This window comes from Phalangium opilio, unplaced genomic scaffold, assembly GCF_054372755.1.
Source record: "Phalangium opilio isolate 3A_F unplaced genomic scaffold, DU_Popi_V2 ptg000077l_1, whole genome shotgun sequence".
Lineage (NCBI taxonomy): Eukaryota > Metazoa > Arthropoda > Arachnida > Opiliones > Phalangiidae > Phalangium > Phalangium opilio.
The window spans coordinates 10,536,419-10,560,132 of NW_028324185.1; the positions used below are offsets into that span (position 1 = coordinate 10,536,419).

Below are 23,714 nucleotides of genomic sequence, written 5' to 3' on the forward strand. Positions count from 1 at the left end.
AAAACTCAGAATTACTACGTATCGATGGTTTAGTTACGTATCTATGGTGTAGTGGTTATCACGTCCGCTTCACACGCGGAAGGTCCCAGGTTCGAGCCCTGGTAGATACAAGTCTTGACCATCGTGATTGGGAATAAAAATAAGCTAGATCTCTTGAAAAACCCAGAATTACTACGTATCTACGTGTAGTTACGTATCGATAGTGTAGTGGTTATCACGTCCGCCTATCAAGCGGAAGGTCCCAGGTTCGAGACCTGGTAGATACACGTTTTGACCATAGTGATTGGGCATAAAAATAAGCTAGATCTCTTGAAAAACTCAGAATTACTACGTATCTATGGTGTAGTGGTTATCACGTCCGCCTAACACGCGGAAGGTCCCAGGTTCGAGCCCTGGTAGATACAAGTTTTGACCATCGTGATTGGGCATAAAAATAAGCTAGATATCTTGAAAAACCCAGAATTAGTACGTATCTACGTGTAGTAACGTATCGATGGTGTAGTGGTTATCACTTCCGCCTAACACGCGGAAGGTCCCAGGTTCGAGACCTGGTAGATACATGTTTTGACCATAGTGGTTGGGCATAAAAATAAGCTAGATCGCTTGAAAAACTCAGAATTACTACGTATCGATGGTTTAGTTACGTATCTATGGTGTAGTGGTTATCACGTCCGCTTCACACGCGGAAGGTCCCAGGTTCGAGCCCTGGTAGATAGAAGTTTTGACCATCGTGATTGGGCATAAAAATAAGCTAGATCTCTTGAAAAACCCAGAATTACTACGTACCTACGTGTAGTTACGTATCGATGGTGTAGTGGTTATCACGTCCGCTTCAACGCGGAAGGTCCCAGGTTCGAGCCCTGGTATATACAAGTTTTGACCATCGTGATTGGGCATAAAAATAAGCTAGATCTCTTGAAAAACCCAGAATTACTACGTATCTACGTGTAGTTACGTATCGATGGTGTAGTGGTTATCACTTCCGCCTAACACGCGGAAGGTCCCAGGTTTGAGACCTGGTAGATACATGTTTTGACCATAGTGGTTGGGCATAAAAATAAGCTAGATCGCTTGAAAAACTCAGAATTACTACGTATCGATGGTTTAGTTACGTATCTATGGTGTAGTGGTTATCACGTCCGCTTCACACGCGGAAGGTCCCAGGTTCGAGCCCTGGTAGATACAAGTTTTGACCATCGTGATTGGGCATAAAAATAAGCTAGATCTCTTGAAAAACCCAGAATTACTACGTATCTACGTGTAGTTACGTATCGATGGTGTAGTGGTAATCACTTCCGCCTAACACGCGGAAGGTCCCAGGTTCGAGACCTGGTAGATACATGTTTTGACCCTAGTGATTGGGCATAAAAATAAGCTAGATCTCTTGAAAAACTCAGAATTACTACGTATCGATGGTTTAGTTACGTATCTATGGTGTAGTGGTTATCACGTCCGCTTCACGCGCGGAAGGTCCCAGGTTCGAGCCCTGGTAGATACAAGTCTTGACCATCGTGATTGGGAATAAAAATAAGCTAGATCTCTTGAAAAACCCAGAATTACTACGTATCTACGTGTAGTTACGTATCGATAGTGTAGTGGTTATCACGTCCGCCTATCAAGCGGAAGGTCCCAGGTTCGAGACCTGGTAGATACACGTTTTGACCATAGTGATTGGGCATAAAAATAAGCTAGATCTCTTGAAAAACTCAGAATTACTACGTATCTATGGTGTAGTGGTTATCACGTCCGCCTAACACGCGGAAGGTCCCAGGTTCGAGCCCTGGTAGATACAAGTTTTGACCATCGTGATTGGGCATAAAAATAAGCTAGATATCTTGAAAAACCCAGAATTAGTACGTATCTACGTGTAGTAACGTATCGATGGTGTAGTGGTTATCACTTCCGCCTAACACGCGGAAGGTCCCAGGTTCGAGACCTGGTAGATACATGTTTTGACCATAGTGGTTGGGCATAAAAATAAGCTAGATCGCTTGAAAAACTCAGAATTACTACGTATCGATGGTTTAGTTACGTATCTATGGTGTAGTGGTTATCACGTCCGCTTCACACGCGGAAGGTCCCAGGTTCGAGCCCTGGTAGATAGAAGTTTTGACCATCGTGATTGGGCATAAAAATAAGCTAGATCTCTTGAAAAACCCAGAATTACTACGTATCTACGTGTAGTTACGTATCGATGGTGTAGTGGTTATCACTTCCGCCTATCACGCGGAAGGTCCCAGGTTCGAGACCTGGTAGATACACGTTTTGATCATAGTGATTGGGCATAAAAATAAGCTAGATCTCTTGAAAAACTCAGAATTACTACGTATCTATGGTGTAGTGGTTATCACTTCCGCCTATCACGCGGAAGGTCCCAGGTTCGAGACCTGGTAGATACATGTTTTGACCATAGTGATTGGGCATAAAAATAAGCTAGATCTCTTGAAAAACTCAGAATTACTACGTATCTATGGTGTAGTGGTTATCACGTCCGCTTCACACGCGGAAGGTCCCAGGTTCGAGCCCTGGTAGATACAAGTTTTGACCATCGTGATTGGGCATAAAAATAAGCTAGATCTCTTGAAAAACCCAGAATTACTACGTATCTACGCGTAGTTACGTATCGATGGTGTAGTGGTTATCACGTCCGACTATCACGCGGAAGGTCCCAGGTTCGAGACCTGGTAGATACACGTTTTGATCATAGTGATTGGGCATAAAAATAAGCTAGATCTCTTGAAAAACTCAGAATTACTACGTATCTATGGTGTAGTGGTTATCACGTCCGCTTCAAACGCGGAAGGTCCCAGGTTCGAGCCCTGGTAGATACAAGTTTTGACCATCGTGATTGGGCATAAAAATAAGCTAGATCTCTTGAAAAACCCAGAATTACTACGTATCTACGCGTAGTTACGTATCGATGGTGTAGTGGTTATCACGTCCGACTATCACGCGGAAGGTCCCAGGTTCGAGACCTGGTAGATACACGTTTTGATCATAGTGATTGGGCATAAAAATAAGCTAGATCTCTTGAAAAACTCAGAATTACTACGTATCTATGGTGTAGTGGTTATCACGTCCGCTTCAAACGCGGAAGGTCCCAGGTTCGAGCCCTGGTAGATACAAGTTTTGACCATTGTGATTGGGCATAAAAATAAGCTAGATCTCTTGAAAAACCCAGAATTACTACGTATCTACGTGTAGTTACGTATCGATGGTGTAGTGGTTATCACGTCCGCTTCAACGCGGAAGGTCCCAGGTTCGAGCCCTGGTATATACAAGTTTTGACCATCGTGATTGGGCATAAAAATAAGCTAGATCTCTTGAAAAACCCAGAATTACTACGTATCTACGTGTAGTTACGTATCGATGGTGTAGTGGTTATCACTTCCGCCTAACACGCGGAAGGTCCCAGGTTCGAGACCTGGTAGATACATGTTTTGACCATAGTGATTGGGCATAAAAATAAGCTAGATCTCTTGAAAAACTCAGAGTTACTACGTATCGATGGTTTAGTTACGTATCTATGGTGTAGTGGTTATCACGTCCGCTTCACACGCGGAAGGTCCCAGGTTCGAGCCCTGGTAGATACAAGTTTTGACCATCGTGATTGGGCATAAAAATAAGCTAGATCTCTTGAAAAACCCAGAATTACTACGTATCTACGTGTAGTTACGTATCGATGGTGTAGTGGTTATCACGTCCGCCTATCACGCGGAAGGTCCCAGGTTCGAGACCTGGTAGATACACGTTTTGATCATAGTGATTGGGCATAAAAATAAGCTAGATCTCTTGAAAAACTCAGAATTACTACGTATCTATGGTGTAGTGGTTATCACGTCCGCCTAACACGCGGAAGGTCCCAGGTTCGAGCCCTGGTAGATACAAGTTTTGACCATCGTGATTGGGCATAAAAATAAGCTAGATCTCTTGAAAAACCCAGAATTACTACGTGTCTACGGTGTAGTTACGTATCTATGGTGTAGTGGTTATCACGTCCGCTTCACACGCGGAAGGTCCCAGGTTCGAGCCCTGGTAGATACAAGTTTTGACCATTGTGATTGGGCATAAAAATAAGCTAGATCTCTTGAAAAACCCAGAATTACTACGTATCTACGTGTAGTTACGTATCGATGGTGTAGTGGTTATCACGTCCGCTTCAACGCGGAAGGTCCCAGGTTCGAGCCCTGGTATATACAAGTTTTGACCATCGTGATTGGGCATAAAAATAAGCTACATCTCTTGAAAAACCCAGAATTACTACGTATCTACGTGTAGTTACGTATCGATGGTGTAGTGGTTATCACTTCCGCCTAACACGCGGAAGGTCCCAGGTTCGAGCCCTGGTAGATACAAGTTTTGACCATCGTGATTGGGCATAAAAATAAGCTAGATCTCTTGAAAAACCCAGAATTACTACGTATCTACGGTGTAGTTACGTATCTATGGTGTAGTGGTTATCAGGTCCGCTTCACACGCGGAAGGTCCCAGGTTCGAGCCCTGGTAGATACAAGTTTTGACCATTGTGATTGGGCATAAAAATAAGCTAGATCTCTTGAAAAACCCAGAATTACTACGTACCTACGTGTAGTTACGTATCGATGGTGTAGTGGTTATCACGTCCGCTTCAACGCGGAAGGTCCCAGGTTCGAGCCCTGGTATATACAAGTTTTGACCATCGTGATTGGGCATAAAAATAAGCTAGATCTCTTGAAAAACCCAGAATTACTACGTATCTACGTGTAGTTACGTATCGATGGTGTAGTGGTTATCACTTCCGCCTAACACGCGGAAGGTCCCAGGTTTGAGACCTGGTAGATACATGTTTTGACCATAGTGGTTGGGCATAAAAATAAGCTAGATCGCTTGAAAAACTCAGAATTACTACGTATCGATGGTTTAGTTACGTATCTATGGTGTAGTGGTTATCACGTCCGCTTCACACGCGGAAGGTCCCAGGTTCGAGCCCTGGTAGATACAAGTTTTGACCATCGTGATTGGGCATAAAAATAAGCTAGATCTCTTGAAAAACCCAGAATTACTACGTATCTACGTGTAGTTACGTATCGATGGTGTAGTGGTTATCACTTCCGCCTAACACGCGGAAGGTCCCAGGTTCGAGACCTGGTAGATACATGTTTTGACCCTAGTGATTGGGCATAAAAATAAGCTAGATCTCTTGAAAAACTCAGAATTACTACGTATCGATGGTTTAGTTACGTATCTATGGTGTAGTGGTTATCACGTCCGCTTCACACGCGGAAGGTCCCAGGTTCGAGCCCTGGTAGATACAAGTCTTGACCATCGTGATTGGGAATAAAAATAAGCTAGATCTCTTGAAAAACCCAGAATTACTACGTATCTACGTGTAGTTACGTATCGATAGTGTAGTGGTTATCACGTCCGCCTATCACGCGGAAGGTCCCAGGTTCGAGACCTGGTAGATACACGTTTTGACCATAGTGATTGGGCATAAAAATAAGCTAGATCTCTTGAAAAACTCAGAATTACTACGTATCTATGGTGTAGTGGTTATCACGTCCGCCTAACACGCGGAAGGTCCCAGGTTCGAGCCCTGGTAGATACAAGTTTTGACCATCGTGATTGGGCATAAAAATAAGCTAGATATCTTGAAAAACCCAGAATTAGTACGTATCCACGTGTAGTAACGTATCGATGGTGTAGTGGTTATCACTTCCGCCTAACACGCGGAAGGTCCCAGGTTCGAGACCTGGTAGATACATGTTTTGACCATAGTGGTTGGGCATAAAAATAAGCTAGATCGCTTGAAAAACTCAGAATTACTACGTATCGATGGTTTAGTTACGTATCTATGGTGTAGTGGTTATCACGTCCGCTTCACGCGCGGAAGGTCCCAGGTTCGAGCCCTGGTAGATACAAGTCTTGACCATCGTGATTGGGAATAAAAATAAGCTAGATCTCTTGAAAAACCCAGAATTACTACGTATCTACGTGTAGTTACGTATCGATAGTGTAGTGGTTATCACGTCCGCCTATCAAGCGGAAGGTCCCAGGTTCGAGACCTGGTAGATACACGTTTTGACCATAGTGATTGGGCATAAAAATAAGCTAGATCTCTTGAAAAACTCAGAATTACTACGTATCTATGGTGTAGTGGTTATCACGTCCGCCTAACACGCGGAAGGTCCCAGGTTCGAGCCCTGGTAGATACAAGTTTTGACCATCGTGATTGGGCATAAAAATAAGCTAGATATCTTGAAAAACCCAGAATTAGTACGTATCTACGTGTAGTAACGTATCGATGGTGTAGTGGTTATCACTTCCGCCTAACACGCGGAAGGTCCCAGGTTCGAGACCTGGTAGATACATGTTTTGACCATAGTGGTTGGGCATAAAAATAAGCTAGATCGCTTGAAAAACTCAGAATTACTACGTATCGATGGTTTAGTTACGTATCTATGGTGTAGTGGTTATCACGTCCGCTTCACACGCGGAAGGTCCCAGGTTCGAGCCCTGGTAGATAGAAGTTTTGACCATCGTGATTGGGCATAAAAATAAGCTAGATCTCTTGAAAAACCCAGAATTACTACGTATCTACGTGTAGTTACGTATCGATGGTGTAGTGGTTATCACTTCCGCCTATCACGCGGAAGGTCCCAGGTTCGAGACCTGGTAGATACACGTTTTGATCATAGTGATTGGGCATAAAAATAAGCTAGATCTCTTGAAAAACTCAGAATTACTACGTATCTATGGTGTAGTGGTTATCACTTCCGCCTATCACGCGGAAGGTCCCAGGTTCGAGACCTGGTAGATACATGTTTTGACCATAGTGATTGGGCATAAAAATAAGCTAGATCTCTTGAAAAACTCAGAATTACTACGTATCTATGGTGTAGTGGTTATCACGTCCGCTTCACACGCGGAAGGTCCCAGGTTCGAGCCCTGGTAGATACAAGTTTTGACCATCGTGATTGGGCATAAAAATAAGCTAGATCTCTTGAAAAACCCAGAATTACTACGTATCTACGCGTAGTTACGTATCGATGGTGTAGTGGTTATCACGTCCGACTATCACGCGGAAGGTCCCAGGTTCGAGACCTGGTAGATACACGTTTTGATCATAGTGATTGGGCATAAAAATAAGCTAGATCTCTTGAAAAACTCAGAATTACTACGTATCTATGGTGTAGTGGTTATCACGTCCGCTTCAAACGCGGAAGGTCCCAGGTTCGAGCCCTGGTAGATACAAGTTTTGACCATTGTGATTGGGCATAAAAATAAGCTAGATCTCTTGAAAAACCCAGAATTACTACGTATCTACGTGTAGTTACGTATCGATGGTGTAGTGGTTATCACGTCCGCTTCAACGCGGAAGGTCCCAGGTTCGAGCCCTGGTATATACAAGTTTTGACCATCGTGATTGGGCATAAAAATAAGCTAGATCTCTTGAAAAACCCAGAATTACTACGTATCTACGTGTAGTTACGTATCGATGGTGTAGTGGTTATCACTTCCGCCTAACACGCGGAAGGTCCCAGGTTCGAGACCTGGTAGATACATGTTTTGACCATAGTGATTGGGCATAAAAATAAGCTAGATCTCTTGAAAAACTCAGAGTTACTACGTATCGATGGTTTAGTTACGTATCTATGGTGTAGTGGTTATCACGTCCGCTTCACACGCGGAAGGTCCCAGGTTCGAGCCCTGGTAGATACAAGTTTTGACCATCGTGATTGGGCATAAAAATAAGCTAGATCTCTTGAAAAACCCAGAATTACTACGTATCTACGTGTAGTTACGTATCGATGGTGTAGTGGTTATCACGTCCGCCTATCACGCGGAAGGTCCCAGGTTCGAGACCTGGTAGATACACGTTTTGATCATAGTGATTGGGCATAAAAATAAGCTAGATCTCTTGAAAAACTCAGAATTACTACGTATCTATGGTGTAGTGGTTATCACGTCCGCCTAACACGCGGAAGGTCCCAGGTTCGAGCCCTGGTAGATACAAGTTTTGACCATCGTGATTGGGCATAAAAATAAGCTAGATCTCTTGAAAAACCCAGAATTACTACGTGTCTACGGTGTAGTTACGTATCTATGGTGTAGTGGTTATCACGTCCGCTTCACACGCGGAAGGTCCCAGGTTCGAGCCCTGGTAGATACAAGTTTTGACCATTGTGATTGGGCATAAAAATAAGCTAGATCTCTTGAAAAACCCAGAATTACTACGTATCTACGTGTAGTTACGTATCGATGGTGTAGTGGTTATCACGTCCGCTTCAACGCGGAAGGTCCCAGGTTCGAGCCCTGGTATATACAAGTTTTGACCATCGTGATTGGGCATAAAAATAAGCTACATCTCTTGAAAAACCCAGAATTACTACGTATCTACGTGTAGTTACGTATCGATGGTGTAGTGGTTATCACTTCCGCCTAACACGCGGAAGGTCCCAGGTTCGAGCCCTGGTAGATACAAGTTTTGACCATCGTGATTGGGCATAAAAATAAGCTAGATCTCTTGAAAAACCCAGAATTACTACGTATCTACGGTGTAGTTACGTATCTATGGTGTAGTGGTTATCAGGTCCGCTTCACACGCGGAAGGTCCCAGGTTCGAGCCCTGGTAGATACAAGTTTTGACCATTGTGATTGGGCATAAAAATAAGCTAGATCTCTTGAAAAACCCAGAATTACTACGTACCTACGTGTAGTTACGTATCGATGGTGTAGTGGTTATCACGTCCGCTTCAACGCGGAAGGTCCCAGGTTCGAGCCCTGGTATATACAAGTTTTGACCATCGTGATTGGGCATAAAAATAAGCTAGATCTCTTGAAAAACCCAGAATTACTACGTATCTACGTGTAGTTACGTATCGATGGTGTAGTGGTTATCACTTCCGCCTAACACGCGGAAGGTCCCAGGTTTGAGACCTGGTAGATACATGTTTTGACCATAGTGGTTGGGCATAAAAATAAGCTAGATCGCTTGAAAAACTCAGAATTACTACGTATCGATGGTTTAGTTACGTATCTATGGTGTAGTGGTTATCACGTCCGCTTCACACGCGGAAGGTCCCAGGTTCGAGCCCTGGTAGATACAAGTTTTGACCATCGTGATTGGGCATAAAAATAAGCTAGATCTCTTGAAAAACCCAGAATTACTACGTATCTACGTGTAGTTACGTATCGATGGTGTAGTGGTTATCACTTCCGCCTAACACGCGGAAGGTCCCAGGTTCGAGACCTGGTAGATACATGTTTTGACCCTAGTGATTGGGCATAAAAATAAGCTAGATCTCTTGAAAAACTCAGAATTACTACGTATCGATGGTTTAGTTACGTATCTATGGTGTAGTGGTTATCACGTCCGCTTCACACGCGGAAGGTCCCAGGTTCGAGCCCTGGTAGATACAAGTCTTGACCATCGTGATTGGGAATAAAAATAAGCTAGATCTCTTGAAAAACCCAGAATTACTACGTATCTACGTGTAGTTACGTATCGATAGTGTAGTGGTTATCACGTCCGCCTATCACGCGGAAGGTCCCAGGTTCGAGACCTGGTAGATACACGTTTTGACCATAGTGATTGGGCATAAAAATAAGCTAGATCTCTTGAAAAACTCAGAATTACTACGTATCTATGGTGTAGTGGTTATCACGTCCGCCTAACACGCGGAAGGTCCCAGGTTCGAGCCCTGGTAGATACAAGTTTTGACCATCGTGATTGGGCATAAAAATAAGCTAGATATCTTGAAAAACCCAGAATTAGTACGTATCCACGTGTAGTAACGTATCGATGGTGTAGTGGTTATCACTTCCGCCTATCACGCGGAAGGTCCCAGGTTCGAGACCTGGTAGATACACGTTTTGATCATAGTGATTGGGCATAAAAATAAGCTAGAACTCTTGAAAAACTCAGAATTACTACGTATCTATGGTGTAGTGGTTATCACTTCCGCCTATCACGCGGAAGGTCCCAGGTTCGAGACCTGGTAGATACATGTTTTGACCATAGTGATTGGGCATAAAAATAAGCTAGATCTCTTGAAAAACTCAGAATTACTACGTATCTATGGTGTAGTGGTTATCACGTCCGCTTCACACGCGGAAGGTCCCAGGTTCGAGCCCTGGTAGATACAAGTTTTGACCATCGTGATTGGGCATAAAAATAAGCTAGATCTCTTGAAAAACCCAGAATTACTACGTATCTACGTGTAGTTACGTATCGATGGTGTAGTGGTTATCACGTCCGACTATCACGCGGAAGGTCCCAGGTTCGAGACCTGGTAGATACACGTTTTGACCATCGTGATTGGGCATAAAAATAAGCTAGATCTCTTGAAAAACCCAGAATTACTACGTATCTACGGTGTAGTTACGTATCTATGGTGTAGTGGTTATCACGTCCGCTTCACACGCGGAAGGTCCCAGGTTCGAGCCCTGGTAGATACAAGTTTTGACCATTGTGATTGGGCATAAAAATAAGCTAGATCTCTTGAAAAACCCAGAATTACTACGTATCTACGTGTAGTTACGTATCGATGGTGTAGTGGTTATCACGTCCGCTTCAACGCGGAAGGTCCCAGGTTCGAGCCCTGGTATATACAAGTTTTGACCATCGTGATTGGGCATAAAAATAAGCTAGATCTCTTGAAAAACCCAGAATTACTACGTATCTACGTGTAGTTACGTATCGATGGTGTAGTGGTTATCACTTCCGCCTAACACGCGGAAGGTCCCAGGTTCGAGACCTGGTAGATACATGTTTTGACCATAGTGATTGGGCATAAAAATAAGCTAGATCTCTTGAAAAACTCAGAATTACTACGTATCGATGGTTTAGTTACGTATCTATGGTGTAGTGGTTATCACGTCCGCTTCACACGCGGAAGGTCCCAGGTTCGAGCCCTGGTAGATACAAGTTTTGACCATCGTGATTGGGCATAAAAATAAGCTAGATCTCTTGAAAAACCCAGAATTACTACGTATCTACGTGTAGTTACGTATCGATGGTGTAGTGGTTATCACGTCCGCCTATCACGCGGAAGGTCCCAGGTTCGAGACCTGGTAGATACACGTTTTGATCATAGTGATTGGGCATAAAAATAAGCTAGATCTCTTGAAAAACTCAGAATTACTACGTATCTATGGTGTAGTGGTTATCACGTCCGCCTAACACGCGGAAGGTCCCAGGTTCGAGCCCTGGTAGATACAAGTTTTGACCATCGTGATTGGTCATAAAAATAAGCTAGATCTCTTGAAAAACCCAGAATTACTACGTATCTACGGTGTAGTTACGTATCTATGGTGTAGTGGTTATCACGTCCGCTTCACACGCGGAAGGTCCCAGGTTCGAGCCCTGGTAGATACAAGTTTTGACCATTGTGATTGGGCATAAAAATAAGCTAGATCTCTTGAAAAACCCAGAATTACTACGTATCTACGTGTAGTTACGTATCGATGGTGTAGTGGTTATCACGTCCGCTTCAACGCGGAAGGTCCCAGGTTCGAGCCCTCGTATATACAAGTTTTGACCATCGTGATTGGGCATAAAAATAAGCTAGATCTCTTGAAAAACCCAGAATTACTACGTATCTACGTGTAGTTACGTATCGATGGTGTAGTGGTTATCACTTCCGCCTAACACGCGGAAGGTCCCAGGTTCGAGACCTGGTAGATACATGTTTTGACCATAGTGATTGGGCATAAAAATAAGCTAGATCTCTTGAAAAACTCAGAATTACTACGTATCGATGGTTTAGTTACGTATCTATGGTGTAGTGGTTATCACGTCCGCTTCACACGCGGAAGGTCCCAGGTTCGAGCCCTGGTAGATACAAGTTTTGACCATCGTGATTGGGCATAAAAATAAGCTAGATCTCTTGAAAAACCCAGAATTACTACGTATCTACGTGTAGTTACGTATCGATGGTGTAGTGGTTATCACTTCCGCCTAACACGCGGAAGGTCCATGGTTCGAGACCTGGTAGATACAAGTTTTGACCATAGTGATTGGGCATAAAAATAAGCTAGATCTCTTGAAAAACTCAGAATTACTACGTATCGATGGTTTAGTTACGTATCTATGGTGTAGTGGTTATCACGTCCGCTTCACATGCGGAAGGTCCCAGGTTCGAGCCCTTGTAGATACAAGTTTTGACCATCGTGATTGGGCATAAAAATAAGCTAGATCTCTTGAAAAACCCAGAATTACTACGTATCTACGTGTAGTTACGTATCGATGGTGTAGTGGTTATCACTTCCGCCTATCACGCGGAAGGTCCCAGGTTCGAGACCTGGTAGATACACGTTTTGATCATAGTGATTGGGCATAAAAATAAGCTAGATCTCTTGAAAACTCAGAATTACTACGTATCGATGGTGTAGTGGTTATCACGTCCGCCTATCACGCGGAAGGTCCCAGGTTCGAGACCTGGTAGATACACGTTTTGATCATAGTGATTGGGCATAAAAATAAGCTAGATCTCTTGAAAAACTCAGAATTACTACGTATCTATGGTGTAGTGGTTATCACGTCCGCCTAACACGCGGAAGGTCCCAGGTTCGAGCCCTGGTAGATACAAGTTTTGACCATCGTGATTGGGCATAAAAATAAGCTAGATCTCTTGAAAAACCCAGAATTACTACGTATCTACGGTGTAGTTACGTATCTATGGTGTAGTGGTTATCACGTCCGCTTCACACGCGGAAGGTCCCAGGTTCGAGCCCTGGTAGATACAAGTTTTGACCATCGTGATTGGGCATAAAAATAAGCTAGATCTCTTGAAAAACCCAGAATTACTACGTATCTACGTGTAGTTACGTATCGATGGTGTAGTGGTTATCACTTCCGCCTAACACGCGGAAGGTCCCAGGTTCGAGACCTGGTAGATACATGTTTTGACCATAGTGGTTGGGCATAAAAATAAGCTGGATCGCTTGAAAAACTCAGAATTACTACGTATCGATGGTTTAGTTACGTATCTATGGTGTAGTGGTTATCACGTCCGCTTCACACGCGGAAGGTCCCAGGTTCGAGCCCTGGTAGATACAAGTTTTGACCATCGTGATTGGGCATAAAAATAAGCTAGATCTCTTGAAAAACCCAGAATTACTACGTATCTACGTGTAGTTACGTATCGATGGTGTAGTGGTTATCACTTCCGCCTAATACGCGGAAGGTCCCAGGTTCGAGACCTGGTAGATACATGTTTTGACCATAGTGATTGGGCATAAAAATAAGCTAGATCTCTTGAAATACTCAGAATTACTACGTATCGATGGTTTAGTTACGTATCTATGGTGTAGTGGTTATCACGTCCGCTTCACACGCGGAAGGTCCCAGGTTCGAGCCCTGGTAGATACAAGTTTTGACCATCGTGATTGGGCATAAAAATAAGCTAGATCTCTTGAAAAACCCAGAATTACTACGTATCTACGTGTAGTTACGTATCGATGGTGTAGTGGTTATCACGTCCGCCTATCACGCGGAAGGTCCCAGGTTCGAGACCTGGTAGATACACGTTTTGACCATAGTGATTGGGCATAAAAATAAGCTAGATCTCTTGAAAAACCCACAATTACTACGTATCTACGGTGTAGTTACGTATCTATGGTGTAGTGGTTATCACGTCCGATTCACACGCGGAAGGTCCCAGGTTCGAGCCCTGGTAGATACAAGTTTTGACCATTGTGATTGGGCATAAAAATAAGCTAGATCTCTTGAAAAACCCAGAATTACTACGTATCTACGTGTAGTTACGTATCGATGGTGTAGTGGTTATCACGTCCGCTTCATACGCGGAAGGTCCCAGGTTCGAGCCCTGGTATATACAAGTTTTGACCATCGTGATTGGGCATAAAAATAAGCTAGATCTCTTGAAAAACCCAGAATTACTACGTATCTACGTGTAGTTACGTATCGATGGTGTAGCGGTTATCACTTCCGCCTAACACGCGGAAGGTCCCAGGTTCGAGACCTGGTAGATACATGTTTTGACCATAGTGATTGGGCATAAAAATAAGCTAGATCTCTTGAAAAACCCAGAATTACTACGTATCTATGGTGTAGTGGTTATCACGTCCGCTTCACACGCGGAAGGTCCCAGGTTCGAGCCCTGGTAGATACAAGTTTTGACCATTGTGATTGGGCATAAAAATAAGCTAGATCTCTTGAAAAACTCAGAATTACTACGTATCGATGGTTTAGTTACGTATCTATGGTGTAGTGGTTATCACGTCCGCTTCACACGCGGAAGGTCCCAGGTTCGAGCCCTGGTAGATACAAGTTTTGACCATTGTGATTGGGCATAAAAATAAGCTAGATCTCTAGAAAAACCCAGAATTACTACGTATCTACGTGTAGGTACGTATCGATGGTGTAGTGGTTATCACGTCCGCCTATCACGCGGAAGGTCCCAGGTTCGAGACCTGGTAGATACACGTTTTGACCATAGTGATTGGGCATAAAAATAAGCTAGATCTCTTGAAAAACTCAGAATTACTACGTATCTATGGTGTAGTGGTTATCACGTCCGCCTAACACGCGGAAGGTCCCAGGTTCGAGCCCTGGTAGATACAAGTTTTGACAATCGTGATTGGGCATAAAAATAAGCTAGATCTCTTGAAAAACCCAGAATTACTACGTATCTACGTGTAGTTACGTATCGATGGTGTAGTGGTTATCACGTCCGCCTATCACGCGGAAGGTCCCAGGTTCGAGACCTGGTAGATACACGTTTTGACCATAGTGATTGGGCATAAAAATAAGCTAGATCTCTTGAAAAACTCAGAATTACTACGTATCTATGTCGTAGTGGTTATCACGTCCGCCTAACACGCGGAAGGTCCCAGGTTCGAGCCCTGGTAGATTCAAGTTTTGACCTTCGTGATTGGGCATAAAAATAAGCTAGATCTCTTGAAAAACCCAGAATTACTACGTATCTGCGTGTAGTTACGTATCGATGGTGTAGTGGTTATCACGTCCGATTCACACGCGGAAGGTCCCAGGTTCGAGCCCTGGTAGATACAAGTTTTGACCATTGTGATTGGGCATAAAAATAAGCTAGATCTCTTGAAAAACCCAGAATTACTACGTATCTACGTGTAGTTACGTATCGATGGTGTAGTGGTTATCACGTCCGCTTCATACGCGGAAGGTCCCAGGTTCGAGCCCTGGTATATACAAGTTTTGACCATCGTGATTGGGCATAAAAATAAGCTAGATCTCTTGAAAAACCCAGAATTACTACGTATCTACGTGTAGTTACGTATCGATGGTGTAGCGGTTATCACTTCCGCCTAACACGCGGAAGGTCCCAGGTTCGAGACCTGGTAGATACATGTTTTGACCATAGTGATTGGGCATAAAAATAAGCTAGATCTCTTGAAAAACCCAGAATTACTACGTATCTACGGTGTAGTTACGTATCTATGGTGTAGTGGTTATCACGTCCGCTTCACACGCGGAAGGTCCCAGGTTCGAGCCCTGGTAGATACAAGTTTTGACCATTGTGATTGGGCATAAAAATAAGCTAGATCTCTTGAAAAACTCAGAATTACTACGTATCGATGGTTTAGTTACGTATCTATGGTGTAGTGGTTATCACGTCCGCTTCACACGCGGAAGGTCCCAGGTTCGAGCCCTGGTAGATACAAGTTTTGACCATTGTGATTGGGCATAAAAATAAGCTAGATCTCTAGAAAAACCCAGAATTACTACGTATCTACGTGTAGGTACGTATCGATGGTGTAGTGGTTATCACGTCCGCCTATCACGCGGAAGGTCCCAGGTTCGAGACCTGGTAGATACACGTTTTGACCATAGTGATTGGGCATAAAAATAAGCTAGATCTCTTGAAAAACTCAGAATTACTACGTATCTATGGTGTAGTGGTTATCACGTCCGCCTAACACGCGGAAGGTCCCAGGTTCGAGCCCTGGTAGATACAAGTTTTGACAATCGTGATTGGGCATAAAAATAAGCTAGATCTCTTGAAAAACCCAGAATTACTACGTATCTACGTGTAGTTACGTATCGATGGTGTAGTGGTTATCACGTCCGCCTATCACGCGGAAGGTCCCAGGTTCGAGACCTGGTAGATACACGTTTTGACCATAGTGATTGGGCATAAAAATAAGCTAGATCTCTTGAAAAACTCAGAATTACTACGTATCTATGGTGTAGTGGTTATCACGTCCGCCTAACACGCGGAAGGTCCCAGGTTCGAGCCCTGGTAGATACAAGTTTTGACCATCGTGATTGGGCATAAAAATAAGCTAGATCTCTTGAAAAACCCAGAATTACTACGTATCTACGGTGTAGTTACGTATCTATGGTGTAGTGGTTATCACGTCCGATTCACACGCGGAAGGTCCCAGGTTCGAGCCCTGGTAGATACAAGTTTTGACCATTGTGATTGGGCATAAAAATAAGCTAGATCTCTTGAAAAACCCAGAATTACTACGTATCTACGTGTAGTTACGTATCGATGGTGTAGTGGTTATCACGTCCGCTTCATACGCGGAAGGTCCCAGGTTCGAGCCCTGGTATATACAAGTTTTGACCATCGTGATTGGGCATAAAAATAAGCTAGATCTCTTGAAAAACCCAGAATTACTACGTATCTACGTGTAGTTACGTATCGATGGTGTAGCGGTTATCACTTCCGCCTAACACGCGGAAGGTCCCAGGTTCGAGACCTGGTAGATACATGTTTTGACCATAGTGATTGGGCATAAAAATAAGCTAGATCTCTTGAAAAACCCAGAATTACTACGTATCTACGGTGTAGTTACGTATCTATGGTGTAGTGGTTATCACGTCCGCTTCACACGCGGAAGGTCCCAGGTTCGAGCCCTGGTAGATACAAGTTTTGACCATTGTGATTGGGCATAAAAATAAGCTAGATCTCTTGAAAAACTCAGAATTACTACGTATCGATGGTTTAGTTACGTATCTATGGTGTAGTGGTTATCACGTCCGCTTCACACGCGGAAGGTCCCAGGTTCGAGCCCTGGTAGATACAAGTTTTGACCATTGTGATTGGGCATAAAAATAAGCTAGATCTCTTGAAAAACCCAGAATTACTACGTATCTACGTGTAGTTACGTATCGATGGTGTAGTGGTTATCACGTCCGCCTATCACGCGGAAGGTCCCAGGTTCGAGACCTGGTAGATACACGTTTTGATCATAGTGATTGGGCATAAAAATAAGCTAGATCTCTTGAAAAACTCAAAATTACTACGTATCTATGGTGTAGTGGTTATCACGTCCGCCTAACACGCGGAAGGTCCCAGGTTCGAGCCCTGGTAGATACAAGTTTTGACCATCGTGATTGGGCATAAAAATAAGCTAGATCTCTTGAAAAACCCAGAATTACTACGTATCTACGGTGTAGTTACGTATCTATGGTGTAGTGGTTATCACGTCCGATTCACACGCGGAAGGTCCCAGGTTCGAGCCCTGGTAGATACAAGTTTTGACCATCGTGATTGGGCATAAAAATAAGCTAGATCTCTTGAAAAACCCACAATTACTACGTATCTACGTGTAGTTACGTATCGATGGTGTAGCGGTTATCACTTCCGCCTAACACGCGGAAGGTCCCAGGTTAACGTTAAATGTTAAGTTGAATTTGGCTGGCCAAAATCTCAACTTTACAGTGGTTACTCGTTAACGATATATATATCAATTCTGGGACATAGTAGTCCATTTTTTTCTACTGTTGCTGCTGTGTAATTGACAACTGTTTCGACTGCAGTGGTTGGCAAATTGGCGAATTTGTATTTCTTTCCCCGAATTTAACCCTGCTTGGTTGGGCAAAGTCATTCCCAATTTGCCCAACAATGGTTTCAAGAGACTAGATGCCTTTCCCGCGACATATTTATTAATGGTCCTAGAACAATAGTATCAGCCATAGAGGTATGGGAGCAGCCGAGAGGAAGTTCGATATTTTTCTCAATATTGAAACGATGCTGATTGCTGTAACCGACACAATGTTAACGTCAAACCTACTGATCTTTCTTAAAGCACTCTATTTAGATATCCATTATTTTCTCCTTGGAAGGAACTTTGTTTAGTAGATTCTGTAGTTTACCTTTTTGGTAGTATTACTTAAGTTTAATTCAAATTACTACCAAAGCAAATTCTCATAATGCTAACAGATAAGACATTCAATTTATGAATGCCTGTTTTGTTGTCAACTGAATATAAAATACACTAGTTTTTGACCCCAAAATATTGCTATATTTTCCAAATAATTGCTAATTAGCTTGTTTGTTATCAACTTATCCAAAATGTTGCTATAATAGTTTATACAACAATTCGTTTAATTTTTGCCTTTTAAGAATTAAAAATACACTTAGTCAAGGCTTACCAGAGTAAAGAATCAATTTCATTGTCAATCACTTCCATCCAACTTCTATCAGCATTCAAATATTTCCTCAAAGACGACTGAAATACGGCATAATTTTAATTTGAAACACAAAAAAATAGATGTTAAAAATTATTACCTCCTTTAATCTTGTTACGGACGGTTATCGTATCGACGTCGGCAAAACTACTAAACCGTTAGGCCTAGTTTGAATTTTTATCTCGCTAATCTCGTGACCTGGTTTTATTTCACGTTGGCGCATGCGCCGGTTACGTTTAACGAAAATAATTCCATTGGCGGTACAAATAAATACCCTCAAAAACCCAAAAATATGCAAATGGGGCAAAAAGGCACCTCGATAACAACGATAGGCTTGTTTTAGCACCCCTTAGGGTTGGAATAAGCACCTTAAGGTGTTTTTTAAGATAATACCTCTTAAGGTACAACTACACCACGTCAAAATCACATTTTTTTTACAGTGTAGATGATACGTTGGTCTTTCGTTGAATTCGATGACTTCGGATAGTGTACGTTGAAGTTATGCGCGGCCGTCCATGTAATTCCAATTGTTGCGTTGGCGGCAGAAACACGTGATCGTTGTGAGTTTCGTAGTAACGTTGTTGGCTTATCCCACTTCTAAAGTATTAGCGCTACCCGACTTATAATTCGTGCCCGTTGGGTTGAATGAGATAACCGAGACGTGGGTTAAAACAAACTGGTATAATTTATTAAAAATAGGTTCAACTTTAGGTACTACTCCGTGCTGTTAATCATACAAGAACCCTCTCTTACTCCTGCTTCCAGTATTTATTACTATGGTTAACATCACATGACCTTATCTTATCTTATCTTATTTTTTATAGCGGTGCCAATAAAATGATATTAGAATATAAAGTAGGCTGTGGCGCTAGGCGCGATATTTAAACAAGAATAAGACTATATTACAACACTCTTTAACAATCAAACGGAACCATAACGTCTTCTGAGTAGACAATTTCGGAATTCACATACAATGAAACCAACACACAGATGGGACCACCATTGGGGTATTCTCCGTCGCGCCCAGAAGAAAGATGTACATCAACCGTAATAAAATAATAAAAATTCAACTAAAATACATATCTCACAAATTGGATTTATATATTATCGTTATTACCATTCAATATATAAATTTTAGCTTAGAACACTGCCAGTTTCACTTTAAATATGATTTTCTTTTTGGCTTAAGTATTATGACTACAGATATCACAATTTTCAACAATTTCACATCAAATAGTCGTACCAAAATAAACTTTTGGTCATACACACTAAACTTTCTAAAGTTGAATTTATATAAATTTAATGACGTTTAAAATTTTTGCCACATTCGCGAAGGTTTGCAGTTTGACGACAAGTCATTACGGTAATTAACTAATCAAATTAGGTCAGGTTAAATTAATCATATACGTTTTCTCTTAGTAGTATGAATGGAGGATAACTATATGACACAAATATAAACTACCAATCTATAGCTTTAATATTGTAACACTTTCAATTTCATATTTTGAATTATTTTATTTCCAAGTAATTTAGAATAGTAGACCATTTTAAATATTCTCAATCTTCAATCATTTACTCTCTTTTGACTCCACCAGTGAGTCAGGCCTCATTGTGTAACACATGAAGCCTGGTCTCCCTGTGTGAATGGTATGAATCCTCCTAGTCTGTTAACTATGTATAAAATTAACGGAAAGTTTTTGGCAAGTTAATTTCATTATTTTAATCTTGTTTTATCATAATTCATTAAAATATTGTTGTCTGGCCATTTCACAATTCCTTTAATAACTCCACCTAATAACATGAACAAAGTCTTTCTAAAACCCTTTTAGTTGAAATGTCTAATGATTGAATGTCGCAATGGAAATTCTTGGGTGCCCCTGAGTAGTTTTTATATTAACTTAGGAAATTCTACGACATCCTGGGCATAAGATCGCAATCCTAAAATGGAATCCACTTACACATTTTTGAAACTTTGACAATCAACTATAAAATGGCTTGAGATGACAAATTTAAACTTGATAGGACGAAAGTACGTTGTTCTCAAAGTTTACTACTGAACTTTTCAGAAATTAATAATATTTTATAAAATATTTGTTTTAAAATGGTCTATTATAAATTTAAAGTACCACATTAAGATTATTTGTAATTAATAATTTTAGCTAGGTGCATCGAGTAAGGCTTTCTTAAATAGTTCATAAGAGGCGTTCGTCATACCCCATGAAAGCAAGGCTCTTGTAGAATTTACATGCACACCGTAAAACATTTTCTTTATACTCCTATCCTTCTCTATGTAAGTCAATTTGCACGCTTGTCGCAATGAAATGAATTCCGTTCCGCAGGACACTTCCATTTTGATTTTAATAACGTTGATAGGGTAAAATATTGGGCTAATGAAGGCCCCAATTAGCGCCCCACTAATAAAATGTTCAACTAAGTTAGCTAGCCACGTTTCTCTTTCAAGAAAGACATCTTTTAAACCGAGGAACATGACGTTGCTCGGCCCATTTCGCATTAAAATTGGAGTCAACCCTCGATAGTATTCTTTAAAACCATAAAATCTAGGTTCCTGGAATGCGTGAAACGTGTTCTTGAATCGACTGTGATATTTTTGGTCTTGTAAAAGGGTTTGAACTCGTTCTAAAGGACTTAAGATGGCTTCTTTTGACCCTGCCAATAAAGCTGCCGCAGTTAATGACACCGGAGGTGGTATATTGGGAAAGTGGTGTTTTAGAAACCGCCCATTTTCGAAATAAGTCCCAAACATGACAGACATTGAAACTGGTTTTTAAATTAAGAGTGGTAGACACCCTCTGTAAAGGTTTTGTATACGTTCTTTACGTATCTGGTTAAAAGCGTATTGCATGTCTATGCCGTGTAACATTTGCCTGAACATTATTTTGTAGATAGGGAAAGTTACGGCAATGTTTGTGAAGCCCGAGCCCCCGCCACAAAAGAATTCAGCAATTGTCTGATCTCTTGGCTTCCTCGGACGGTCAAATTCATTGGCATATTTTTGTTCCATGGATGTCTACAATTTAGCAAAGAATAATTAAATCAATGTATATTGTAAATATTTATAATCTCCCCAACTTACTGAGAAGGCACAACTAAAATATATTCTCAAATTTGAAGGTTGAAGTTCAAGTTGACCCAGTAAGTGATTATTTTAAACTTAAGACCCGCGGCAACCGCCAAAGCAGCCAAGGCTTAGAGTTTAAAGAGACAGTCTACAGACCGAGTCCCCTCTCTCAAAAATTTCGAATCCACCTTATTCCCTTTCGCCGGAAGGATAGCCCCTAGATCACGCGACTCGCGGACGCAGGCTGCAGAGATTTACCGTTTGAACGTTATCCAGCGCTAGCGGCTCTCTGATTGGATAATCAATTTGAGCGACAAGCTCCCGCAGCCAACACGGGGGAAGCGTCCGAGTCGCTGTCCGTCTCAAGGGGTGCATTGTTTCGATTGCGCCACATTGTAAAACTGGTTCAAACTGGTTTATCGGAGGGGAAAAAGTCAGCACTAACCGATAAGCCTAAAAGTCCGATCCTAAAGACTTCGGCTATAAGCCTAGGCTATGCAATATATTAAATGAATTTAATCTAACCTAACACTCGAAATAATCGGTTCCTGGCAAGCTCGCCAATTATTTATCCCCTATAACTGATTGGCTTAAAAAGCTGTGGTTACCAGGTCAAGAAATAATGGAGACCAAAATTTATGTTCCATATAATGATCTCTTTATTATCCAGGTTCGTTAGGGTAGTTGTATTTATACACAATAATAATTTTGGTGTTAGTAATAATAATTTATGATAATGACGATTTACATATGTAGAGTGAAATAAATTATGGGAAGCGCCAGTAGGGAATGTCCGTACCTAATAAATGAAACACTTACAGGATGGCAAACTAGCTTAGTAGAGCTACTAGAACTAGACGTGGCTTGGGTATCCTGAGTAGTTGCGGTCATACTTCGAGAATTATCACTTCTGGAAGGAATGTAGCAATTGAAACCCGTCTAATTGATACAGGATATTGGCCACTTCTGCAAAATTTCCACTAAATCGAAAATCCGGTTTTAATACCTTAGCACCTTGTGACATGTTTAAAGCTATAGTAGCATTCAAATTGTTCGTGGTACTGGAAGCTACATAAGTAGACACTAGCTCTGTTAATTCAGTAAGCTTAGCGTTTAACAAAGCTACAGAAACCCGACATATTACTGGTAAAGTTCCTTGACGAACAAAATGTGAAGGACCAGAAGTTGTTGGTGGCCTAACACTGAGGAAATGTTCCAAATTGGTGATATGTTACCAAATGGAATTGTAGAAGGATAAGTACTTGTGGTAACCACAGGTTGTTGTCCTACCACTTAAGTAGTACTGGTTATAGGCCTAGTACTAACGTTCACATAAGAGCTAGGCACACTAACATTGGCATGCGTATTAGTGGTAAGCCTTGGTTGTGAAGGCGCAAGAGAAAAGGGGTTGAAACCTGTCTGTATAGTACTAAACCTAATTTGCGGTACTCTAGAATTAATATTAGAAAACGGATAACCAGTTTGACTTACAGAATCGGGCGGAGTGGACATTGTTGGTGGTGAGATGCTCGAAACAATAAGGTCAGTGAGGCGCAACTGGCTAAAACGCGCGGCTTATTCACTTTGTGAAGTGCCTTGTTCCAACAATGCGCGTCTAGCTGCGATACGGCAAGGATCACGTGATCCAGCGCTAGCGGCTCTCTGATTGGATAATCTATTTGAGCGACAAGCTCCCGCGGCCAACACGGGGGAAGCGTCCGAGTCGCTGTCCGTCTCAAGGAGTGCATTGTTTCGATTGCGCCACATTGTAAAACTGGTTCAAACTGGTTTATTGGAGGGTCTTTTTAACTCTTCGCGTGGCACATTAGAAACGTGAAGTTTCTTTTCTCTAAAAGTCTAAAGAGGCTTCAATTTGGTACAGAGCATCCAAATTAGACACTCGAGCAGTTAGAATGTGTAGTCTTTACGAATGATAAACGTTTCGTCGTCGGACACAATGGCCAGGTAATTTTTCAGAGGATGGATGTGCGCAAATTTATGCCCATCCTATTTAGTGCTTTTATACGCTCTTTATAACGCCACGGTCCAACAGAGCGGCCGTTTTCCATCAAGGCTGTGTCTCGGCGGTTAATTCTTGTGTGTTTGGTTCAAATCGAAGAACAAAACACTGCATTTTTATATGTCCAACTCCTAGCGTTTTGGAATGGTTTCCCAACGGCAAATTTACCATCATGCACTACCATACTAACTGCAATCCACACGTCAAGACTG

General features: G+C 42.0%; 1 protein-coding gene and 83 non-coding genes across 84 annotated transcripts; 83 read left to right on the plus strand and 1 right to left on the minus strand.

Moving 5' to 3' along the window:
* The first annotated feature begins 37 nt into the window (after nt 1–37).
* On the plus strand, nt 38–110 carry TRNAV-CAC (transfer RNA valine (anticodon CAC)). The gene has a single exon. It is a non-coding gene; the product is annotated as a tRNA-Val (tRNA).
* An 83-nt stretch (nt 111–193) lies between these two features.
* Nucleotides 194–266, plus strand: TRNAD-AUC (transfer RNA aspartic acid (anticodon AUC)). Its single transcript has one exon. It is a non-coding gene; the product is annotated as a tRNA-Asp (tRNA).
* Nucleotides 267–331: 65 nt separating this feature from the next.
* TRNAV-AAC (transfer RNA valine (anticodon AAC)) lies at nt 332–404 on the plus strand. Its single transcript has one exon. It is a non-coding gene; the product is annotated as a tRNA-Val (tRNA).
* Nucleotides 405–644: 240 nt separating this feature from the next.
* Nucleotides 645–717, plus strand: TRNAV-CAC (transfer RNA valine (anticodon CAC)). Its single transcript has one exon. It is a non-coding gene; the product is annotated as a tRNA-Val (tRNA).
* Nucleotides 718–1,112: 395 nt separating this feature from the next.
* On the plus strand, nt 1,113–1,185 carry TRNAV-CAC (transfer RNA valine (anticodon CAC)). The gene has a single exon. It is a non-coding gene; the product is annotated as a tRNA-Val (tRNA).
* A 240-nt stretch (nt 1,186–1,425) lies between these two features.
* Nucleotides 1,426–1,498, plus strand: TRNAV-CAC (transfer RNA valine (anticodon CAC)). Its single transcript has one exon. It is a non-coding gene; the product is annotated as a tRNA-Val (tRNA).
* An 83-nt stretch (nt 1,499–1,581) lies between these two features.
* TRNAD-AUC (transfer RNA aspartic acid (anticodon AUC)) lies at nt 1,582–1,654 on the plus strand. Its single transcript has one exon. It is a non-coding gene; the product is annotated as a tRNA-Asp (tRNA).
* Nucleotides 1,655–1,719: 65 nt separating this feature from the next.
* On the plus strand, nt 1,720–1,792 carry TRNAV-AAC (transfer RNA valine (anticodon AAC)). The gene has a single exon. It is a non-coding gene; the product is annotated as a tRNA-Val (tRNA).
* A 240-nt stretch (nt 1,793–2,032) lies between these two features.
* Nucleotides 2,033–2,105, plus strand: TRNAV-CAC (transfer RNA valine (anticodon CAC)). The gene has a single exon. It is a non-coding gene; the product is annotated as a tRNA-Val (tRNA).
* Nucleotides 2,106–2,188: 83 nt separating this feature from the next.
* On the plus strand, nt 2,189–2,261 carry TRNAD-AUC (transfer RNA aspartic acid (anticodon AUC)). Its single transcript has one exon. It is a non-coding gene; the product is annotated as a tRNA-Asp (tRNA).
* A 65-nt stretch (nt 2,262–2,326) lies between these two features.
* Nucleotides 2,327–2,399, plus strand: TRNAD-AUC (transfer RNA aspartic acid (anticodon AUC)). The gene has a single exon. It is a non-coding gene; the product is annotated as a tRNA-Asp (tRNA).
* Nucleotides 2,400–2,464: 65 nt separating this feature from the next.
* On the plus strand, nt 2,465–2,537 carry TRNAV-CAC (transfer RNA valine (anticodon CAC)). Its single transcript has one exon. It is a non-coding gene; the product is annotated as a tRNA-Val (tRNA).
* An 83-nt stretch (nt 2,538–2,620) lies between these two features.
* On the plus strand, nt 2,621–2,693 carry TRNAD-AUC (transfer RNA aspartic acid (anticodon AUC)). The gene has a single exon. It is a non-coding gene; the product is annotated as a tRNA-Asp (tRNA).
* Nucleotides 2,694–2,758: 65 nt separating this feature from the next.
* On the plus strand, nt 2,759–2,831 carry TRNAL-CAA (transfer RNA leucine (anticodon CAA)). Its single transcript has one exon. It is a non-coding gene; the product is annotated as a tRNA-Leu (tRNA).
* An 83-nt stretch (nt 2,832–2,914) lies between these two features.
* On the plus strand, nt 2,915–2,987 carry TRNAD-AUC (transfer RNA aspartic acid (anticodon AUC)). The gene has a single exon. It is a non-coding gene; the product is annotated as a tRNA-Asp (tRNA).
* A 65-nt stretch (nt 2,988–3,052) lies between these two features.
* On the plus strand, nt 3,053–3,125 carry TRNAL-CAA (transfer RNA leucine (anticodon CAA)). The gene has a single exon. It is a non-coding gene; the product is annotated as a tRNA-Leu (tRNA).
* Nucleotides 3,126–3,520: 395 nt separating this feature from the next.
* TRNAV-CAC (transfer RNA valine (anticodon CAC)) lies at nt 3,521–3,593 on the plus strand. Its single transcript has one exon. It is a non-coding gene; the product is annotated as a tRNA-Val (tRNA).
* Nucleotides 3,594–3,676: 83 nt separating this feature from the next.
* On the plus strand, nt 3,677–3,749 carry TRNAD-AUC (transfer RNA aspartic acid (anticodon AUC)). Its single transcript has one exon. It is a non-coding gene; the product is annotated as a tRNA-Asp (tRNA).
* Nucleotides 3,750–3,814: 65 nt separating this feature from the next.
* On the plus strand, nt 3,815–3,887 carry TRNAV-AAC (transfer RNA valine (anticodon AAC)). The gene has a single exon. It is a non-coding gene; the product is annotated as a tRNA-Val (tRNA).
* An 84-nt stretch (nt 3,888–3,971) lies between these two features.
* On the plus strand, nt 3,972–4,044 carry TRNAV-CAC (transfer RNA valine (anticodon CAC)). The gene has a single exon. It is a non-coding gene; the product is annotated as a tRNA-Val (tRNA).
* Nucleotides 4,045–4,282: 238 nt separating this feature from the next.
* TRNAV-AAC (transfer RNA valine (anticodon AAC)) lies at nt 4,283–4,355 on the plus strand. Its single transcript has one exon. It is a non-coding gene; the product is annotated as a tRNA-Val (tRNA).
* Nucleotides 4,356–4,439: 84 nt separating this feature from the next.
* Nucleotides 4,440–4,512, plus strand: TRNAV-CAC (transfer RNA valine (anticodon CAC)). The gene has a single exon. It is a non-coding gene; the product is annotated as a tRNA-Val (tRNA).
* Nucleotides 4,513–4,907: 395 nt separating this feature from the next.
* On the plus strand, nt 4,908–4,980 carry TRNAV-CAC (transfer RNA valine (anticodon CAC)). The gene has a single exon. It is a non-coding gene; the product is annotated as a tRNA-Val (tRNA).
* A 240-nt stretch (nt 4,981–5,220) lies between these two features.
* TRNAV-CAC (transfer RNA valine (anticodon CAC)) lies at nt 5,221–5,293 on the plus strand. Its single transcript has one exon. It is a non-coding gene; the product is annotated as a tRNA-Val (tRNA).
* An 83-nt stretch (nt 5,294–5,376) lies between these two features.
* On the plus strand, nt 5,377–5,449 carry TRNAD-AUC (transfer RNA aspartic acid (anticodon AUC)). The gene has a single exon. It is a non-coding gene; the product is annotated as a tRNA-Asp (tRNA).
* Nucleotides 5,450–5,514: 65 nt separating this feature from the next.
* TRNAV-AAC (transfer RNA valine (anticodon AAC)) lies at nt 5,515–5,587 on the plus strand. Its single transcript has one exon. It is a non-coding gene; the product is annotated as a tRNA-Val (tRNA).
* Nucleotides 5,588–5,827: 240 nt separating this feature from the next.
* On the plus strand, nt 5,828–5,900 carry TRNAV-CAC (transfer RNA valine (anticodon CAC)). Its single transcript has one exon. It is a non-coding gene; the product is annotated as a tRNA-Val (tRNA).
* An 83-nt stretch (nt 5,901–5,983) lies between these two features.
* TRNAD-AUC (transfer RNA aspartic acid (anticodon AUC)) lies at nt 5,984–6,056 on the plus strand. Its single transcript has one exon. It is a non-coding gene; the product is annotated as a tRNA-Asp (tRNA).
* Nucleotides 6,057–6,121: 65 nt separating this feature from the next.
* Nucleotides 6,122–6,194, plus strand: TRNAV-AAC (transfer RNA valine (anticodon AAC)). The gene has a single exon. It is a non-coding gene; the product is annotated as a tRNA-Val (tRNA).
* Nucleotides 6,195–6,434: 240 nt separating this feature from the next.
* On the plus strand, nt 6,435–6,507 carry TRNAV-CAC (transfer RNA valine (anticodon CAC)). Its single transcript has one exon. It is a non-coding gene; the product is annotated as a tRNA-Val (tRNA).
* An 83-nt stretch (nt 6,508–6,590) lies between these two features.
* Nucleotides 6,591–6,663, plus strand: TRNAD-AUC (transfer RNA aspartic acid (anticodon AUC)). The gene has a single exon. It is a non-coding gene; the product is annotated as a tRNA-Asp (tRNA).
* Nucleotides 6,664–6,728: 65 nt separating this feature from the next.
* TRNAD-AUC (transfer RNA aspartic acid (anticodon AUC)) lies at nt 6,729–6,801 on the plus strand. Its single transcript has one exon. It is a non-coding gene; the product is annotated as a tRNA-Asp (tRNA).
* A 65-nt stretch (nt 6,802–6,866) lies between these two features.
* On the plus strand, nt 6,867–6,939 carry TRNAV-CAC (transfer RNA valine (anticodon CAC)). The gene has a single exon. It is a non-coding gene; the product is annotated as a tRNA-Val (tRNA).
* An 83-nt stretch (nt 6,940–7,022) lies between these two features.
* TRNAD-AUC (transfer RNA aspartic acid (anticodon AUC)) lies at nt 7,023–7,095 on the plus strand. Its single transcript has one exon. It is a non-coding gene; the product is annotated as a tRNA-Asp (tRNA).
* Nucleotides 7,096–7,160: 65 nt separating this feature from the next.
* On the plus strand, nt 7,161–7,233 carry TRNAL-CAA (transfer RNA leucine (anticodon CAA)). The gene has a single exon. It is a non-coding gene; the product is annotated as a tRNA-Leu (tRNA).
* A 395-nt stretch (nt 7,234–7,628) lies between these two features.
* Nucleotides 7,629–7,701, plus strand: TRNAV-CAC (transfer RNA valine (anticodon CAC)). The gene has a single exon. It is a non-coding gene; the product is annotated as a tRNA-Val (tRNA).
* Nucleotides 7,702–7,784: 83 nt separating this feature from the next.
* On the plus strand, nt 7,785–7,857 carry TRNAD-AUC (transfer RNA aspartic acid (anticodon AUC)). The gene has a single exon. It is a non-coding gene; the product is annotated as a tRNA-Asp (tRNA).
* Nucleotides 7,858–7,922: 65 nt separating this feature from the next.
* Nucleotides 7,923–7,995, plus strand: TRNAV-AAC (transfer RNA valine (anticodon AAC)). Its single transcript has one exon. It is a non-coding gene; the product is annotated as a tRNA-Val (tRNA).
* An 84-nt stretch (nt 7,996–8,079) lies between these two features.
* Nucleotides 8,080–8,152, plus strand: TRNAV-CAC (transfer RNA valine (anticodon CAC)). The gene has a single exon. It is a non-coding gene; the product is annotated as a tRNA-Val (tRNA).
* A 238-nt stretch (nt 8,153–8,390) lies between these two features.
* On the plus strand, nt 8,391–8,463 carry TRNAV-AAC (transfer RNA valine (anticodon AAC)). The gene has a single exon. It is a non-coding gene; the product is annotated as a tRNA-Val (tRNA).
* Nucleotides 8,464–8,547: 84 nt separating this feature from the next.
* Nucleotides 8,548–8,620, plus strand: TRNAV-CAC (transfer RNA valine (anticodon CAC)). Its single transcript has one exon. It is a non-coding gene; the product is annotated as a tRNA-Val (tRNA).
* Nucleotides 8,621–9,015: 395 nt separating this feature from the next.
* Nucleotides 9,016–9,088, plus strand: TRNAV-CAC (transfer RNA valine (anticodon CAC)). Its single transcript has one exon. It is a non-coding gene; the product is annotated as a tRNA-Val (tRNA).
* Nucleotides 9,089–9,328: 240 nt separating this feature from the next.
* TRNAV-CAC (transfer RNA valine (anticodon CAC)) lies at nt 9,329–9,401 on the plus strand. The gene has a single exon. It is a non-coding gene; the product is annotated as a tRNA-Val (tRNA).
* Nucleotides 9,402–9,484: 83 nt separating this feature from the next.
* TRNAD-AUC (transfer RNA aspartic acid (anticodon AUC)) lies at nt 9,485–9,557 on the plus strand. Its single transcript has one exon. It is a non-coding gene; the product is annotated as a tRNA-Asp (tRNA).
* Nucleotides 9,558–9,622: 65 nt separating this feature from the next.
* On the plus strand, nt 9,623–9,695 carry TRNAV-AAC (transfer RNA valine (anticodon AAC)). Its single transcript has one exon. It is a non-coding gene; the product is annotated as a tRNA-Val (tRNA).
* An 83-nt stretch (nt 9,696–9,778) lies between these two features.
* TRNAD-AUC (transfer RNA aspartic acid (anticodon AUC)) lies at nt 9,779–9,851 on the plus strand. Its single transcript has one exon. It is a non-coding gene; the product is annotated as a tRNA-Asp (tRNA).
* A 65-nt stretch (nt 9,852–9,916) lies between these two features.
* TRNAD-AUC (transfer RNA aspartic acid (anticodon AUC)) lies at nt 9,917–9,989 on the plus strand. The gene has a single exon. It is a non-coding gene; the product is annotated as a tRNA-Asp (tRNA).
* Nucleotides 9,990–10,054: 65 nt separating this feature from the next.
* On the plus strand, nt 10,055–10,127 carry TRNAV-CAC (transfer RNA valine (anticodon CAC)). The gene has a single exon. It is a non-coding gene; the product is annotated as a tRNA-Val (tRNA).
* An 83-nt stretch (nt 10,128–10,210) lies between these two features.
* Nucleotides 10,211–10,283, plus strand: TRNAD-AUC (transfer RNA aspartic acid (anticodon AUC)). Its single transcript has one exon. It is a non-coding gene; the product is annotated as a tRNA-Asp (tRNA).
* An 84-nt stretch (nt 10,284–10,367) lies between these two features.
* TRNAV-CAC (transfer RNA valine (anticodon CAC)) lies at nt 10,368–10,440 on the plus strand. The gene has a single exon. It is a non-coding gene; the product is annotated as a tRNA-Val (tRNA).
* Nucleotides 10,441–10,835: 395 nt separating this feature from the next.
* On the plus strand, nt 10,836–10,908 carry TRNAV-CAC (transfer RNA valine (anticodon CAC)). Its single transcript has one exon. It is a non-coding gene; the product is annotated as a tRNA-Val (tRNA).
* An 83-nt stretch (nt 10,909–10,991) lies between these two features.
* On the plus strand, nt 10,992–11,064 carry TRNAD-AUC (transfer RNA aspartic acid (anticodon AUC)). Its single transcript has one exon. It is a non-coding gene; the product is annotated as a tRNA-Asp (tRNA).
* A 65-nt stretch (nt 11,065–11,129) lies between these two features.
* Nucleotides 11,130–11,202, plus strand: TRNAV-AAC (transfer RNA valine (anticodon AAC)). The gene has a single exon. It is a non-coding gene; the product is annotated as a tRNA-Val (tRNA).
* Nucleotides 11,203–11,286: 84 nt separating this feature from the next.
* Nucleotides 11,287–11,359, plus strand: TRNAV-CAC (transfer RNA valine (anticodon CAC)). The gene has a single exon. It is a non-coding gene; the product is annotated as a tRNA-Val (tRNA).
* Nucleotides 11,360–11,754: 395 nt separating this feature from the next.
* TRNAV-CAC (transfer RNA valine (anticodon CAC)) lies at nt 11,755–11,827 on the plus strand. The gene has a single exon. It is a non-coding gene; the product is annotated as a tRNA-Val (tRNA).
* A 240-nt stretch (nt 11,828–12,067) lies between these two features.
* On the plus strand, nt 12,068–12,140 carry TRNAV-CAC (transfer RNA valine (anticodon CAC)). The gene has a single exon. It is a non-coding gene; the product is annotated as a tRNA-Val (tRNA).
* An 83-nt stretch (nt 12,141–12,223) lies between these two features.
* TRNAD-AUC (transfer RNA aspartic acid (anticodon AUC)) lies at nt 12,224–12,296 on the plus strand. Its single transcript has one exon. It is a non-coding gene; the product is annotated as a tRNA-Asp (tRNA).
* Nucleotides 12,297–12,360: 64 nt separating this feature from the next.
* On the plus strand, nt 12,361–12,433 carry TRNAD-AUC (transfer RNA aspartic acid (anticodon AUC)). Its single transcript has one exon. It is a non-coding gene; the product is annotated as a tRNA-Asp (tRNA).
* Nucleotides 12,434–12,498: 65 nt separating this feature from the next.
* On the plus strand, nt 12,499–12,571 carry TRNAV-AAC (transfer RNA valine (anticodon AAC)). The gene has a single exon. It is a non-coding gene; the product is annotated as a tRNA-Val (tRNA).
* Nucleotides 12,572–12,655: 84 nt separating this feature from the next.
* TRNAV-CAC (transfer RNA valine (anticodon CAC)) lies at nt 12,656–12,728 on the plus strand. The gene has a single exon. It is a non-coding gene; the product is annotated as a tRNA-Val (tRNA).
* A 240-nt stretch (nt 12,729–12,968) lies between these two features.
* TRNAV-CAC (transfer RNA valine (anticodon CAC)) lies at nt 12,969–13,041 on the plus strand. Its single transcript has one exon. It is a non-coding gene; the product is annotated as a tRNA-Val (tRNA).
* An 83-nt stretch (nt 13,042–13,124) lies between these two features.
* TRNAI-AAU (transfer RNA isoleucine (anticodon AAU)) lies at nt 13,125–13,197 on the plus strand. Its single transcript has one exon. It is a non-coding gene; the product is annotated as a tRNA-Ile (tRNA).
* Nucleotides 13,198–13,281: 84 nt separating this feature from the next.
* On the plus strand, nt 13,282–13,354 carry TRNAV-CAC (transfer RNA valine (anticodon CAC)). Its single transcript has one exon. It is a non-coding gene; the product is annotated as a tRNA-Val (tRNA).
* Nucleotides 13,355–13,437: 83 nt separating this feature from the next.
* Nucleotides 13,438–13,510, plus strand: TRNAD-AUC (transfer RNA aspartic acid (anticodon AUC)). The gene has a single exon. It is a non-coding gene; the product is annotated as a tRNA-Asp (tRNA).
* Nucleotides 13,511–13,594: 84 nt separating this feature from the next.
* TRNAV-CAC (transfer RNA valine (anticodon CAC)) lies at nt 13,595–13,667 on the plus strand. The gene has a single exon. It is a non-coding gene; the product is annotated as a tRNA-Val (tRNA).
* Nucleotides 13,668–14,044: 377 nt separating this feature from the next.
* Nucleotides 14,045–14,117, plus strand: TRNAV-CAC (transfer RNA valine (anticodon CAC)). The gene has a single exon. It is a non-coding gene; the product is annotated as a tRNA-Val (tRNA).
* An 84-nt stretch (nt 14,118–14,201) lies between these two features.
* TRNAV-CAC (transfer RNA valine (anticodon CAC)) lies at nt 14,202–14,274 on the plus strand. Its single transcript has one exon. It is a non-coding gene; the product is annotated as a tRNA-Val (tRNA).
* Nucleotides 14,275–14,357: 83 nt separating this feature from the next.
* On the plus strand, nt 14,358–14,430 carry TRNAD-AUC (transfer RNA aspartic acid (anticodon AUC)). Its single transcript has one exon. It is a non-coding gene; the product is annotated as a tRNA-Asp (tRNA).
* A 65-nt stretch (nt 14,431–14,495) lies between these two features.
* On the plus strand, nt 14,496–14,568 carry TRNAV-AAC (transfer RNA valine (anticodon AAC)). The gene has a single exon. It is a non-coding gene; the product is annotated as a tRNA-Val (tRNA).
* An 83-nt stretch (nt 14,569–14,651) lies between these two features.
* TRNAD-AUC (transfer RNA aspartic acid (anticodon AUC)) lies at nt 14,652–14,724 on the plus strand. Its single transcript has one exon. It is a non-coding gene; the product is annotated as a tRNA-Asp (tRNA).
* Nucleotides 14,725–14,945: 221 nt separating this feature from the next.
* Nucleotides 14,946–15,018, plus strand: TRNAV-CAC (transfer RNA valine (anticodon CAC)). The gene has a single exon. It is a non-coding gene; the product is annotated as a tRNA-Val (tRNA).
* A 396-nt stretch (nt 15,019–15,414) lies between these two features.
* On the plus strand, nt 15,415–15,487 carry TRNAV-CAC (transfer RNA valine (anticodon CAC)). Its single transcript has one exon. It is a non-coding gene; the product is annotated as a tRNA-Val (tRNA).
* Nucleotides 15,488–15,571: 84 nt separating this feature from the next.
* TRNAV-CAC (transfer RNA valine (anticodon CAC)) lies at nt 15,572–15,644 on the plus strand. Its single transcript has one exon. It is a non-coding gene; the product is annotated as a tRNA-Val (tRNA).
* Nucleotides 15,645–15,727: 83 nt separating this feature from the next.
* Nucleotides 15,728–15,800, plus strand: TRNAD-AUC (transfer RNA aspartic acid (anticodon AUC)). Its single transcript has one exon. It is a non-coding gene; the product is annotated as a tRNA-Asp (tRNA).
* A 65-nt stretch (nt 15,801–15,865) lies between these two features.
* Nucleotides 15,866–15,938, plus strand: TRNAV-AAC (transfer RNA valine (anticodon AAC)). Its single transcript has one exon. It is a non-coding gene; the product is annotated as a tRNA-Val (tRNA).
* Nucleotides 15,939–16,021: 83 nt separating this feature from the next.
* On the plus strand, nt 16,022–16,094 carry TRNAD-AUC (transfer RNA aspartic acid (anticodon AUC)). Its single transcript has one exon. It is a non-coding gene; the product is annotated as a tRNA-Asp (tRNA).
* A 65-nt stretch (nt 16,095–16,159) lies between these two features.
* On the plus strand, nt 16,160–16,232 carry TRNAV-AAC (transfer RNA valine (anticodon AAC)). The gene has a single exon. It is a non-coding gene; the product is annotated as a tRNA-Val (tRNA).
* An 84-nt stretch (nt 16,233–16,316) lies between these two features.
* On the plus strand, nt 16,317–16,389 carry TRNAV-CAC (transfer RNA valine (anticodon CAC)). The gene has a single exon. It is a non-coding gene; the product is annotated as a tRNA-Val (tRNA).
* A 396-nt stretch (nt 16,390–16,785) lies between these two features.
* TRNAV-CAC (transfer RNA valine (anticodon CAC)) lies at nt 16,786–16,858 on the plus strand. The gene has a single exon. It is a non-coding gene; the product is annotated as a tRNA-Val (tRNA).
* An 84-nt stretch (nt 16,859–16,942) lies between these two features.
* On the plus strand, nt 16,943–17,015 carry TRNAV-CAC (transfer RNA valine (anticodon CAC)). The gene has a single exon. It is a non-coding gene; the product is annotated as a tRNA-Val (tRNA).
* Nucleotides 17,016–17,098: 83 nt separating this feature from the next.
* On the plus strand, nt 17,099–17,171 carry TRNAD-AUC (transfer RNA aspartic acid (anticodon AUC)). Its single transcript has one exon. It is a non-coding gene; the product is annotated as a tRNA-Asp (tRNA).
* A 65-nt stretch (nt 17,172–17,236) lies between these two features.
* Nucleotides 17,237–17,309, plus strand: TRNAV-AAC (transfer RNA valine (anticodon AAC)). Its single transcript has one exon. It is a non-coding gene; the product is annotated as a tRNA-Val (tRNA).
* An 84-nt stretch (nt 17,310–17,393) lies between these two features.
* On the plus strand, nt 17,394–17,466 carry TRNAV-CAC (transfer RNA valine (anticodon CAC)). Its single transcript has one exon. It is a non-coding gene; the product is annotated as a tRNA-Val (tRNA).
* Nucleotides 17,467–20,558: 3,092 nt separating this feature from the next.
* Nucleotides 20,559–21,857, minus strand: LOC149658444 (mitochondrial nicotinamide adenine dinucleotide transporter SLC25A51-like). The gene is made up of 3 exons (XM_089844739.1): nt 21,741–21,857; nt 21,233–21,431; nt 20,559–21,181 (listed from the first exon to the last, which is right to left on the minus strand). Exons 1-3 carry the CDS (start codon nt 21,855–21,857, stop codon nt 20,559–20,561), a joined length of 939 nt encoding a protein of 312 aa, XP_089700865.1.
* Between the last annotated feature and the right edge of the window lie 1,857 nt (nt 21,858–23,714).

Excerpts from the sequence above, each read along its gene's own strand:
- LOC149658444 (XM_089844739.1), bottom strand. The coding sequence starts at position 21,857 with ATGCACCCCTTGAGACGGACAGCGACTCGGACGCTTCCCCCGTGTTGG. Across the intron at positions 21,432-21,740 it reads CGCTGGATAACGTTCAAACG|ACATCCATGGAACAAAAATA; the intron begins GTAAATCTCTGC and ends GCTAAATTGTAG. Across the intron at positions 21,182-21,232 it reads TAACCAGATACGTAAAGAAC|TTTCAATGTCTGTCATGTTT; the intron begins GTATACAAAACC and ends TTTAAAAACCAG.